The sequence below is a fragment of the Acomys minous genome (genome assembly GCF_964271855.1).
Source record: "Acomys minous genome assembly, chromosome: 1".
Lineage (NCBI taxonomy): Eukaryota > Metazoa > Chordata > Mammalia > Rodentia > Muridae > Acomys > Acomys minous.
In genome coordinates, this window is record NC_140483.1 from 144,959,422 (window position 1) to 144,973,808 (window position 14,387).

The following is a 14,387-nucleotide window of genomic DNA, read 5'->3' on the forward strand; positions in this document are numbered from 1 at the left end:
TTTTGTGTTTGTGGTTTTCTTTGTCACACCTGTTCCAAAGCTGAAATTTTAAGATAGGGTCTTTTGCTGTGTGACCCAGGCTGGCCTTGAATCATGATAGTTCTTCCTTAGCCTTGCTGGAGCTAAGATTGGGGATATGTGCCACCATGTCCAGTAAAATGGACTCTTTGAGCATAATTAAAATTAACATGCTGTCTGTGTTGACAGTATTTAGTTTTTTAATTAATTGAGGTAGTTTTCTCTCTTCCCAGTTGTTTTGAGTCCACACTGAGGAAAGACTACTTAAAAGGAAGAGATTACTTAGTTCTCCTCTGTAGCTCACTGCAGAGCTAAGAGATTGTTCACTTGGTGGCGTTGGGGTGAGAATCTTGAGTTTTGTAGGACCCAGCACAGTGTAAGTTTTCTCTGCCTGATAAAAGGTTTATGTAAAGTGGGTCTTTCCTGATCAGTGCCAAAATAATGGCCAAGGGCGTGTTCCTAGTCTGTCCTCACCATTGTGCAATAGGGATTTAAGAATGAAATCTAGTAGTTGGGGGCTCAGAGAGGAGGCCATTTGTCTGTTGATTTTGCTGCAGGCACATACATAAGCATGTGCGTGCACACAGCTGTGTAGGCGTTAGGACCCACTCCTACACAAGACCAGTGCATTCCCCACCAGCACATCCTCCCCTTGCTGCTGGCACTTACAGGGCAAGCTTGAGCATGGTGAGGTATCAACTGGGCTACTTGGGCAGCAGGTGGTTTATGACATTAGCAGATCATGTTAACTGGCCTAGAAAGCCAGCTGGCTGGAACCAGGGGAGCGATGGCCTGTGCTATTATGTAGAGGAAGCATTACATTCCCTGGAAAGCTGGATTAAGAGGAAGCTTTATGGATTGAGAAATTGTGGCCCAGGTAACACAAGGTGAATTCTCAAGGTCATTTCCAGGAAATGTTCAAAATTGGTGAATTTTTGGGGGAGGGAGGGGGAATTTCTTTGCCTGCATGGGAAAAATACCCCTGCAATTTCATGTCACATTTTGTTTTGGTTTTAAGTACATGACTTAACAGCTCTTCAGATCCTGAGAGGAATTTCAAAATTAGACATTCCTCTAAAGTTAAACATGATAGCTATTTATCCATAGGAAAATCATAAGGTATCTTCCTTATGGCAGAGTTTCTCAACGTAAAGTAGAAAGAGTCAGACATTGTAGAGATGTTCTTTCCCTCCCACCCTCTTCCTCCCTTCCCCTTTTCCCTTCCTCCTGCTTGCTCTTATAAACATTTGAGTGATGTTAACCAAAATGAGGCGTGCTCAATCTGAAGCATATGTCTTATATATGGTTTATCTATATTTACCCTCAGGGATCCTTTTCAAAGGTAATGAGCTATTTCTGCTGCAAGCTATTACAGTCTTCATAAATTTCTGTTGGATACTTTTTTTTGTTGTTCTTCTCTGTCCAGATTGTTAGCTATCTTTGTCCTCCAAGGGCAGAGGAGAGCTGTCCTTCAGAGTAATGTACATACATTGGAGTGATACATGATTTGATAGTGTCGAGACAATAAAGTGATAATTCGTCCTCCGGACCTCCTGGGATGGTTATGTTTATTCTTGTAAGAAGAGATACAGTCTCCATTACCAGTCTCATTTGTTGGTTGGAATACCTTTACATTTTGTTCTTCAAGATTTGTTTTTCTTGGGGTATTTTTACTTACTTGTTTTGTTTGAAGACAACCAGTTGATTGATAAACCCAAGTCTCAATGCACCTTTGAAATGCTTTTGTGTAGTGGTGATGGAGAATGACCCTTATAGGCTCCTGTATTTAAATTCCCAGTTGGAACTATTTGAGAAGGATTAGTAGGCGTGGCCTGCCGGAGAAGGACTGTCACTGGGGGTGAGCAGTGAGGTTTCAAAAGCCCGTGGCATTTCTAGTTAGCTCTCTGCCATGTTTCTGGACTGAGAAGTGAGCTCACAAGTACTGCTCCAGTTCCATGCCAGCCTGCTGCCATGCTCCTTGCTGTGATAGTAATAGACTAACCCCTGGAACTGATTCCCAAATTAAATGCTTGCTTTTGTAAGTTGCCTTAATCGTATTTTATCACAGCAATAGAAAAGTTGCTAAGGCAATTAGTTACTATCATTAAAGTCTTGATTCATATAAAGTAAGTAGGAACCAAATATGAAATGGTTGGCTAATGTGTATGTTTAATTGGGCTTACACAGTGAGAAATCGTTGGCATGGATTTTAAATGTTTGGGATACTAATTGTCTCATGATAAACAAAAGCTTATTATTACCTTCTGAGGATTTCTGCTCAACTTTGGTCCCTTCCTGACATTAGCTATTTAGGTCTTATAGCCTGTTTCACAATAAGATTTATATTTGGAAAAGATAATATCTTAACATCTTAATTATCAACATGTGGCAGAGGCACGTCATACTTAGTAAAGGTGTCTGACTAATTTGGCTCATTTGCTTCTGCCAACTGGTCAGAAGTCTAATTGTACCTGTGTGTAAATTTAAGACTTATTTTTCTCTCTTTTTCAAAATGTTTTTCTTTATTATATTAAAACAGGTTTAGACTTCAAATATTTGTGACTTAAAGATTAATCTATGGTAATACTAAAAGAATTTTTATGAATTTTGAAATTAATATTTCTATAGAGAGCCTCTGACAGCTAAGAGTGTCTATTAATATAGAGTAGCCTTTTTTAAAATGACAAGGTAGACAATATTGGGCCCATAGTATCAGTATAATAATGGTGTGCCTAGAGGATTTCAAGTTACTGAGCCCAGTGCAGTGAGATGATGTGGAAGATCAGCTACAAGAGCTAGAAGGGGTCTCAGGCTGTTCCTTAGAGGTGAGGTAGCAGGTGCTATGCCACTCAAGTGAGCCGCACAATTGGCATGTGACTCTCAGATTTTTACAATTATTTTTAACAATTATCAGTGTACAGTTCTAATTTAGGTAGATGTTGGTTCCTCTCTGATCTCCTCACCCTGTCTGCACCCTTTAGTGCTTTTTGTAGTACTAGGTATGTGTTAGACATACTTTCTATGAAACCAAGCTTTCTTGGACAGAAACTCTACCACTTATTAGCAAGTGACGTCATTCCTTGTACTTCAATTTCTTCATCGGAAAGTAAGTTAGAGTTGTATTAAGGATGAAGTAAATCACTGTGTAGGAGACATGCAGTATAGTGCCTGCATCTAGTGAGTATTCAATGTTAAAAAATACTTACTGTTGCAAATAAGTTAACTTAAAAAGTTTTTTTTCTTTAGGAAAATAAAGCTAACATTTTTCCCTAAGGCCCAGGTGGTATGTCTGTATTTGTCTATCACTAGTCTACCTGTCCTGGCTAAATGTCTCAGCAAGTTATATCAGAGCATTGGACGAGATCGGGCGCATTCAGGGTGGTATGGCTGTAGACTATCAGAGCATTAGAAAATTAGCATTTTATGTTCATTACTAACTGCATAGGCAAACTACATATAAATGACTACTAGCTCTCAGTAGTGAGGATCTGCTTCTCAGTGTATTTTTTGAGCTTAAGATTCTTTCATGTAAGGTCCCTATACATTTAGAGATATATGGGGTATATCAGGGTGATCTTGGTTCTGCTTCTCTCTTCTTACTCCTAACAGTTGTGCCTTATAGTTGTCATATTGAAGTATTTGAAGTTCCCTGGGTCCCTGATTGCTGTTGTTCCCCCATTCTGGAATGGTGCACATGTTTTTCTTGAGATGCTTGTCACCTTCCAACTATGTCTCCATAGTACCTGCGCGCGTGTACACACACACACACACACACACACACACACACACACACACACACACACACCCCTCTGCATGTGCTGCTGTAGGACTTGATGCACATTAATATCTTTTGTGGGTATTTTGTGTATGGTTAGTGCATATATGTGTGCTATGTGTGTTTGACACTGCACTATGTGGACTTTAGAGGATACTCTCAGGTGGCAGTCTTGCTTTCCACCTCGTTTGGGACAAGGCTCTTGCTTTCCTATGTGTCTGCAAGGCTAGCTGGCCTAGTAGCTTCCGGGGGTTCTCCTCTCCTGCTGCCTGTTCTGCCAGAGGAGCATTGGGTTTACAGATGTGAGCTTGTACACCTGGCTTTCACATGTGTTCTGTGGATATGAACTCAGGTTCTCATACATGCGCCACAGTCACTTTACCCACTAAGTTATCTCCCTGGCCCTGATGTACATTTCATTATTAGAGTACACACCACATTGTGTTACTAGACTGTGTGCCTCATACACAACCTCATTGAGCCTCATCGGTCCCTGAGGTCAGAATCTCCTATTACTTTGCTGTTTCCAACAGCTTGTCCAATACCTAGACCTCTGAGATGAATGAATGAATGAATGAATGAATGAATGAATGAATGAATGAATGATGCAAAGTGTCTTGGGGAAGTTGGCCGTTTTATTACGTTCTAGGAAACTCATACTTTGATGAGATTTGACTTGGTGATATTTCAAAAGAATGTAGGTAGAGAACATGTCAGGCCAGAAGATTCATGAAGGCACAGTTGCAAGTGGTGGGATTTCTGGGGTTGTTAGAAGCTGCCTGCGTGTCTGTAGGGCTGCTGAGTGATTTGAAGCTCTTTGTCCCGATGCTTGGCAGAACAATACAGATACCCTGTTTCTGTGAGGCTTCAGTGGCCGCAGTCTTGAGTCTTCAGGACCAGCGCAAGTGCAATTATCGTTTCACTTTCCCTCTGATCTATAGAGCTGGTTGGTCAAGCCAGACTTAGGCTAGAGTAAGACACATTAGGGGCATTCGAGGAGCAGGAGGCAGACACGGAACAAAATACTGACAGTACTGTATTATGTATGATAGTGCTGTTTGCCCATTACTCTCTGCTACTGTTGTTAACTGTGTGACCTTGGGCAGGTCACAAAATATGACTTTTTTTTTCCCCCACCTGTAAACTAGGATGTGTTTGACTATTGTAGACTACATCTGATAAATTGAGTATCACATGGTTGTAATCTAATCACATGATTAAATGAGTCCAGGTCTTAGATATAAATGTCCATAAGTGTTGGCTATTACAATATGTTTACAAGTCCTGGAAAAATCAAATTGAAAGAGAGTCTCCCGGCTTTGAGACCATCTCAGCTCTTTCCACTGTCATCTTGTAGCATTGATGTGTAAATGGAAACTAGGATGATCTTGTTGAATTACTAAAGGAAGATGGCTAAGACAGAGTTTTTAGAGACTCATGAAGAGTGTTTCTTTTTTTCCCACAATGTCTTTCTCATATAGAGTTGCTCCTGTTTCCTAATGCCCAGGCCCTGCTTTCTCTCAGTATGTCTTGTGCTGCTGTGGACTAGGCAAAGGAACATGCGTAAGTCATCCAAGGGGCTGGTGCCTTCTCGCCATTTGAATCCCCAAAGAATGCCCGCAACACAACTGGAAGTGAAGTTTCTATCTGAACATTTATTCCACAGTCATAGAAACCGAAGATGGAAAAGACCTGAGGACATCTAGTCCATCCCCGTGGTTGTACAAGAAAAGTGGCTGGAGCAAAACAGCCTGTTCACGTCATGCTCACAAGACAGCGTTTCAGTTCTTGGAGCGGAGCAGTTGCACACACACTGACATGAAGACGCAGGGCAAATACTCTTCACAGACCTTAAGGAAATACTTAGAAGCACTTCATTTTCATAAAATGATTGGCAACTAAACGAGGGAGAGTGAGGGGATTCCTAGACTGGGTGTGTTTGGTGGCAAGAGTCAGGGATTTGGGTGGGGAGAAAGGTGTAACAGACCAATACAGGTGGTGAAGTGGGTTTTATGACTAGAAAAGCAATTTCTCCTGAAGACCGAGTAGATTTTCTGGTTTGTCTTTTCAAATATGGGTTGAGAGGAAAAGAGACTCTAAAGTGTTTTCTTTTCCTCTCTTGATCCATGCAAAGGGGTGCTCAACTTTGCTCCCAGGTTCCAGCAGACCCAACACCTCAGTGATGGAGTTATGTTCTGGTGTCTCTGTGGACCGTTTCTAGGGGGTGGGAGGGAAGCAGCCATTCCTGAACAGGTTTTGTACAAATCTTAGGAATAATAGAAAATCCAGGCACACTGCAGACCTTGACTTCTTAGGTCTGTATGGCTGCTTCTTTGGCTGTCCCAGCTGTCACACTGTCCTCATGTGGCAAGCACACTGTGGAACCCTTACTTTCTTATTCAAACAAAGCAGCTTACCCAGTCATGCCTTATGTACTTCCTGTGCCAGGCCCCCTTGGAGAATGGGCTTGGAGTATGGGACAGTTTGCTATATCTCAGGTTTCCCAAGGGAGTGCAGGAGGCAAGGGAGCATCCCTTAGCCCATTCCAATAGCCCCATCACTGGAACTTTCCTCTGTGAGCCTGAGGGGTAGGTGGGGGAAGCTGAGGTGGAACAGAACAAAGGTTTGGAAGGACTCTCCCTTTCGTGAAGTCTTTGTACAAAACACAGCACACTGTTTCACAAATTGCAAAACACTGTTCAATTACTACCATTAATTTTTTTCTTTTTTTCTTTTTTTCTTTTTTTTTTCCTTTTTGCTATTTATCATGAAAACTGCTTCACAAGCAATTATATTTTTTCTTTACCCAGGACACGACAGCATTTTAAGCAGTATTGACAGCAGTGAGCCTGCCTTTACTCCTGCTGTTGCTTGCTGCATCCTGGCCATAGCACTGGCCAAGTAGTTGCTCTTTGAGTGTGCACTGGTTCTCTGCTCTGTGGGGAGGCAGGATGCTCTTCCGTGTGACCATCACTACTCAGAATGCCTCAGTAGAGAAGCTTAAGATAAACCAGATATACAAAAATTCAAGCTTACAAAACAGAAAAACAGATACTTTAAGGGATAATTGGTTGCATTACAAAAGGATTCTTTACAAAAGAATTTACCTCTGTGTTCCCTTAAGTAGCCAGCCTCTCAAGTACAGTCGGAATATGAGTTGTTGAACAAGTGTCCCATGTACCACAGGAGCATGGCTGTTGTGTGAACTGGGGTACACTGCAGGCTGAATAGGTAGCCAGGGATGCTCAGAGCAGAGTCCCCAGGACTTTGTTGCAGATGGGTAGGAATGGCTAAGGGATGGAATGGGCCAAAGGCAGCTAAGGCCTGCTGGGGAGAGAGAGCAGGAGGGCTTGAGGACACTGTGAAGCACATAGTCCCATTTTCAGCACCTCCTCCCCCTGAAATCTGTGAAGCTGAAGTCTATTTCTAAAGCCCCTGCCTCCTCTTGAATATCTCTTGACTTGCACTCCTAGGTTTACTCTGCCATTAGCTCATGCTCAGGTGTTCGGATTACAACTTAGGGTGCCATGGCCATCTTTATCTAGGATCTGTGTAGCTCTTGGTGGAGTGCAGACACTGTGTCCCCAAGTGGGAGTTGTAAGATGGAAGCCTCTTTTTTAATGATCTGAGCACTGCTTGGGACAGTGTTGTGCGTTCATTGTAGACATCAGAATAATTGGAGAAGTGAGTATGGAGATGAAGCAGCACAAGAAAGTCTGCTTCCAAACGGAACCCTGGTGTTAGGGTGGGGATGTGGAAATTGGCCAACAGTTGGGTGCCAAAGTAAAAGGAGAAAAGTCAACAGACTCCTTCCTTACTGCATGCCTAGAGGTAGCCAAACTTCCAGAGCAGTGCTTCTCTGAGAATAACTTTAGGACTGTGGGTTGGGGTGCTGACTAGCATTAGAATTCTGAGCCCACCTCTAGGCCTTCCCAACATTACTTGTGGTTGAGTCTTGGCAACTGGCCCCCTCTGATGAGGGCTTTAGATGTTATCTAGCCAACATTTGAGAGTGTACAGGAAGTCTAGAGATCTCATGGTTCTTCCTTTCGGCATGCCAAGCAATTGCATGACTAAAAGTGATACCTACGCCGAGGGGAAGCTAGGCTAATGACATCAATCTCTGAGGGCATTAAATGGAGCCAGGAGGATAATCAGAGAGACTAGAACTTACCATAGTTTACCAGAGACCAGTAAGTGTACGGATGGGAGACGATGAAGGAGTGCAGACTCCAGTATTTGACATTTGTGATGTTCACAACCCCCTCCCCCTCAGTTGCTTCGGGGGTTCCTCTGGCTAAGAGAGAGGTGACCACTGATCTGAACACAGCCCTATATGTACATAGAACATTTCACTTAACACAGTGTCAGCTCACAGACCTAGTTACAGGCATTAACTAGGGGATAGCACAGGCTCCTGCTAAGGACATGGCCTTGCTTTACTTCTCTTTCCTTTAATAAAAGGCACACACTATGGTGGAGATGCTTGGTTACATTGGAAGTATAGTGCAATACGTTCTTTAGCCAAACTGCCTTTCTGGCCCAGATCTGCCTGTCCTCTGCTCCCACTCGGCATCCCTTTTCCTCTCCTAGTGAGGATACAACATATTCCTACTACATGTTAGTCAGGATAGGGTCAGAGGTCCAGAGCTGCTCGAGCGCATGGTGCCAGCTTAGCCAGTCAACCCTTGCCTGTGGTGATTCTGAGCTCCATTTATTTATTTTTGTGTGTGTATCTGTTCTGCCCCAGTTTTCCTGGCTCCTAGCTTGCTCATTCAGAATGTAAGGTCAAATCTAGATTGGAGAGTTGTATCAAATCTGCAGCGCTGAATACTTTTCGTTTGTAATAATATTAAAAACCAACCCAGTAAGAGAGGTATGAGCAATAGTTTTTTATCTCGGTTTTGAAGTGCAGAGAAAGGGCTAAAAACCAGAAATATTATTGTGGCACCAGGTGAAAAGGTTGACAGGAGCCAGAGTTGTCTGGCTGCTCAGCAATCCCCTTATACAGACTTTACTCCTGTCTAACTCTAGATTTCTTCTCTGGAAAAGATTGCTACCCTGGAGACCTGGGGGGGTGTTTGTGGGAAGAGCTGCTGCTCCTGCTGCTGCTGCTGCTGCTGCTGCTGCTGCTGCTGCTGCTGCTGCATGTTAGGCCAGAACAGCACAGTTCACTGCAGGACCCCACACCTTTGTCAGTCAATACAAAAGCTTTATGAAGTGCCTCCACCAGGCACTGAGAACGGGGAGCAGTGGCACTGCCTAGGGTTCGCAAGGCCGATGTGTCCTTTGATATTCCTCCAGCTCGGTTTTCCTGCTTACGGCCAACTGCAGCTCCTGGCGGATCACTTGGATCTGCTTCTCCAACTCGGAGAGCTCCTGCATCACTGAGTTCCGAGCCACGTTGAGGGAGTCTGCTTTCCCGTTGGTGGTCAGTGAGGCAGGGAGCTCTCTTCTCCTTGGAGGAAGAGGGAAGTCCTGGTGGGTCTGGGTACCCAGCTGGTTTTGTTCTCCCTCGTTACTGAAGATGTATTTTCGTTGGTTGTCATGACTCAGACTGGAAGTATTCCACACCATGAGCTGCTGAGGTCCCACGTTGGACCTAGGAAACAGAGACAATTCAGAGACTCCTTCTGTCTTGCACTCTCATCTTCTCCATCTGCTGTGTGAGCAGCGGAGAACCAGTTGAAATGAAGCCACCAAGCCATGAGTGGACTGCCTGCTCAGAGTGCCATGGTGACAATGGGAGCCATGAACTGAATTGGAGGACTTCCCAAGCCTTATGTTACTTTGACACTGGAATTGGGTAGCCTCTGATGAAATAGGAAATGATGCATTGTCTTATGAATAATTTAAAGTACTGTGTGTGAGAGAGGGGGGGAGGGGGAGGGAAATGAGAATATAGAAGTGTGTGGGTTCATTTCCAGGACAAACATGTTGAGGCTACAGAAAGAATTATGCGTTTTCCTCTATCACCTTCTGTCTTATTGCTTTAGACAGGGGCCACTAAGGCACCATTTTGTTTAGGCTAGCTAGCCACCAAGTTCCCGGGAACTGCCTGTTCCCAGTCTCCAGTGCTGGGGTTGCAGGCACATGTGCTCACGTTGGGCTTTAACTTGGGTGCTGGGGTTTTAACTCAGGTCCTCACGCTTGCAGAACAAGCACTCTTACATGCTGAGCCATCTTTCCTATGCTTAGGGACACTTCTATACCTTACCTATAGGCAGTGTTCAGAAAGCACTGCTGCCTGGAGACATCATATGGCTATAGAGATAAGCCCTAATAAGAGTGAAAGATCTTTGTTCAGTGTAGTGCTTTAAGCACCAGTTGCTTGCTTGGCTGTTAGTTGGTAATACTTTATGGCTGACTTTTAGCCCTTCTGGGCTATACTGGGCTTCAGGGGGGAATAAAGGCATATTTACAAAGGTCTTAGCAAAGTGTTTCTCACTACAAGGGTGATTTTTATGTAGGTTGAGATGTCAAGTTTGATGCTTAAAAACAAAAACAAGAGCACTCTTGATTCTCTCTGAGTAATGATGACTAGAAATAGATTTACAATGTCTTCAGGCTTGCATATGCCACTTGCCACCATCACTAAGACATGGCTATACAATGTTAGTGGGACTCAGAGGGTGCTGGGCAAGTTCCCAAATACATCTTGACAGTCAGATGCAATGAGGAGAGTTTCTCACTGTGAGAACAGCTTAGTCTAAGCAGTGTGACTGCTAATTCCTTCTACCCTGGGGGAGAAGGAAGAAGAAGAAGAGGAAGATTATGACCACTTTTGCAGTCTCCTACATGGCACAAAACAACAGGAAACTTCTGTTAAATCCTTGTGTTTTGTTCCCATAAAACTGAATCAACTTTATTCCTGGCCTCCTAATTGCCTGAGAGAGTGTGGAGGTGGAGGCCCTGGGGTAGCAAAGACAAGGGGAGGGGAAATGAATTATCGCTGTAGTTAAATGGTTGAAAGCAAAACAGACTTAATAGAATGAGTCTAGGCTGCTTTGCCCAGAAGTAGATTGCCAAGGTCATCTAACTCATTCTGTTTTAATCCATGGCCCCTTTCCTTGGGTTATGAGGTATAGCTACATGACATTTTCTGTTTAAGACAAGGTCTCACTCCATAGCCCAGGCTGGCCTGGAACTCATTATATAGTCCAAATTTGTCTAAAACTGATGGTGATTCTTTTGCTTTTGTCTCCCAAGTGCTGGGATTTACAGCTAAGAACTGCCACCCTTGGCTCTGGCCTCATTATTTGTTTTGAGTACTAGGAAAGTTGAGGAGTGCCAAGCCTAAGTTTTTGTTGTTGTTGTTGTTGTTGTTGTTGTTTTTTAAAGATTTATTATTTATTTATTATCATGTATATGGTGCTCTGCCTGCATGTACACCTGCAGGCCAGAAGAGGGCATCAGATTACATTATAGATGGTTGTGAGTCACCGTGTAGTTGCTGGGAATTGAACTCAGAACCTCTGGAGGAGCAGTGCCCTTAACCTCTGAGCCATCGCTCCAGCCCCCAAGCCTAAGTTTTAACAACCTTGCACATTGTCACTCTCAAATCTCTGCAGATATAACACAAGTCCTCATTGACCTGTTGGTGGGTGGCAGACACAGAGAAAGTCCACAGGCTTCCTAGTTGGCTCAGCAGAGGACAATTAGTCAGACAAATCTTGGCTGCTTTCTTTCTTTCCCCAGCCTGGCTAGAGATATATGCATGAACCCAGCTGATCCACAGATCACTAAGCAATTCATTATTGTTATTAAGTATTGGGATGACTTCTCACCCAGTAGACTCTGACTGAAACTCGCCCAGGGCTCTAATACAAACATGCTCCAAACTTTCTGGTCATTCCTCACTGTTACTCTTGTTGAAATCTCATAGATGAAATAGCACCAGAGCTCACTTTTCCTGAGTCACGGTCTGGGGGAAAGTTCTATAGTGATTCTACCTACAGCTGCTTCCCTGACATTAGAGCCAGAGATGATATGGTTAGAAGTTCTCTTCCAGCCTTTAACTTTTCATACAGACTAAATCAAGAATGGCATATAAAAACTCTCTTGAAATATTTGTTAATGTGCATTAAATGTGTGTTAGATATGCATTAAAATCTGCCTCAGTACTATGGCCTAGAGTTTCTCCAAGCCACCAATCTCATTGGTTACTCTTCCATTCATCTATCCCTCCAAACCCATTCAATAAATATGGAGACGAGAGGAGGATGATGACTTCTAATGGCATAGATATTTGCATTTTATTCTTCCAAGAGAAGAGAGAAAGGCAGCAAACTTAACTGTAAGACTATAGAAAGATTGACAGTAGGACAATACTAAGAGTAGAGTTGTTTGCCCACTCTATTAGACTGTGCAGGTAGCCATAGTGATCAGATACTTAGAGACAAGCAATCTGGTTATCCAAGTCTTGGAGCATTGATGTGGAAATATAACAGACTAATAAGGAAAAAAACTGGACATCTTTGTAACATGCTCTAGTTGCTAGCATCACCGTGCTGATAGTTGATGTGTGGCTCTGAGCTACGTATAAATGCAAGGTGGTAGATGCTCAAATAAGGCGTCCAATTAGAAGGGTGAGTGTGTTATAGTCTTGGCTTTAAGAATGTTTAGGTTGTGTTTTGGTCTGAAGAGTTGAAAGTGACCAGTGGAATGACAAGTATTTCACAGTAAAAGGAGCAGAGCAGGCTTCACTGGAGCAGTTATGTAAGACTCAAACTTGGTATGCCACCAGACTATTCAAAACTTGTACCCTAACTGTGAGACTTCAAATGCACATGGAGTTTGGGAGGCTGCAGGCTCTGACTTGTAGGGAGATTGCCTCAGCAAACGTGGGCCATTCACAATAAAAGGAAGGGGGCAGACAGCGCGACTGTTCTTCATGGCTTGCAGCCCCAATGCTATCGTCCAGTCTCCCCAGATCATAGCCAGCTCATCAGAATCATTTTCATGATCTCCTAAACTCTAGTCACAGAGCACTCGCAGCAGTATCCTATGCTGTGCTACAATGCAAGTCTGTTAGCGACAGGTTGAGGTTTCATTGGGTCACAGTGATGAAGACATAGTCTGTCAGCTCCTTGTCAGTGTAAGGAAGAGGATCTGCAAGAAAAGTGGCTAAGTGAGTGAAGAGACATGGTTGGCTCTCAGCTTAGGTGAAGCGGGCTTAAGAGTCCCATCAAAGGGACAGGGTCACTGGGCTTCTGGCTTCTATTCCTGGAAAAAAAGTCTTATAATTGTAAGACAGTGTTTTACAGCCACGTCTTCTTCTGATTAAAGAATTATAGAATAAAAATCCCTCTAATGTAATAGAACAGCTGTGACCTGGCTAGTCTGTAGCTTGTCACTAGGAGACTTGCACACACTGACAGCCAGGTGACAAGTTATTCTGTGTCTGGAAAGGAGCCTTAAGAGATTATAAATGATTCTGACAAGCCAGATGCAACCCAGAAAGAAGGAACTAGAGCGGCCACAGAGGAGATACAAGCCAGACAAGAAATCTGTTGTATACCATTTTCCTTCTGTTATGAATGAGAGGTGTTAGTGTCACGTCTTAAGACTACCCAGACATCCCAGCTTTGAGTTGGAGATGTTCCACCGATGCACAGAGCCAGTGCCCTATTTAAGGTCTCTGGGCATTGAGAGCTCCGGGAGGGCAGCCTCAGGCAGCTGCAGCAGAGTCCCCAAAGCAGCAGACCCAAAGTGATTCTGACATCTGCAGTCACCTCAGATGAGGGCACAGCCATCTATAGGCTGGCTGTGCTGAAGGTGTGGACCCTCACCACATTTAATTTATTTTTAATTTAATTATTTTTTCCTATTAGTGAGGATCTTTTCTGTGGAGTTGTAAGAGTGCCAGAAAGTGGATTTAGTAGGGCATCTCTCTAGCGTGTTTTGCATATTCTTACGAGTGCTGGAGGGGTGGGGAATTGAAACATGACTAGAAGGCAATTCCAGGTGAAAAGGATTGCCTGCTGCACCCACAAATGAAGGGTTCTGTGCATTTGGTACACGTTAGTTGCTGCTGTTTATTAGGCATTTGCTTTACTTTACTTTCAGGGCTTTTAGCTTACCATTGCATTTATAACTTTAGGGAGTGGATACTGTTTTTACCTCTTTCACAGATAAGGAGTCTGAGGCAGAGATCCTAAGTAACACATATTATAAAATGTTGGAGACAGTACTGGACCCAGGTGCCAGGCTCTGCAGAACAAACCTGCATTCCAGTGCATTTGCACGTGTATGTGCCTGGATGTGGTTATTTTCTCCTTTATGTCATTATAACTGAAAATCCATGTATTTGTATCCATTTTATGTATCAACAGACGGCCCAAATTTGGTCTGAATACTTATTTAGAGGCAAGTTCCTTTTTGAATAAAGGGTATTGTCACATGTCTAAACTTCTTTTAGTAAAGGCAAAGACAGCTTTGACTTCTTACCTCTTTTCCACACGTTTTGTCTTGAAACGTGGCTGTTTTTCTTCTACAAATGATGTGTTTAACGCCCTGTGCAACCTCTGGTGGGAAGAACAGATTTATAGAGATCATTTGAAATGTGTGTTTCAGGGGACAAAACACTGCTTGT

At 43.4% G+C, this 14,387-nt stretch overlaps 1 protein-coding gene across 1 annotated transcript in view; it reads right to left on the minus strand.

The window, feature by feature from the left end:
- Positions 1 to 5,428: 5,428 nt before the first annotated feature.
- GRIN3A (glutamate ionotropic receptor NMDA type subunit 3A) overlaps positions 5,429 to 14,387 on the minus strand; it is a 189,750-nt gene continuing 180,791 nt past the window's right edge. The window contains exons 8-9 of the mRNA XM_084783367.1: positions 14,243 to 14,319; positions 5,429 to 9,395 (exon numbers count right to left, since the gene is read on the minus strand). Of these exons, the coding sequence (XP_084639493.1) occupies positions 9,056 to 9,395; positions 14,243 to 14,319 (417 nt within the window). The 3' untranslated portion in view covers positions 5,429 to 9,055. The remainder of the gene's footprint in view (positions 9,396 to 14,242; positions 14,320 to 14,387) is intronic.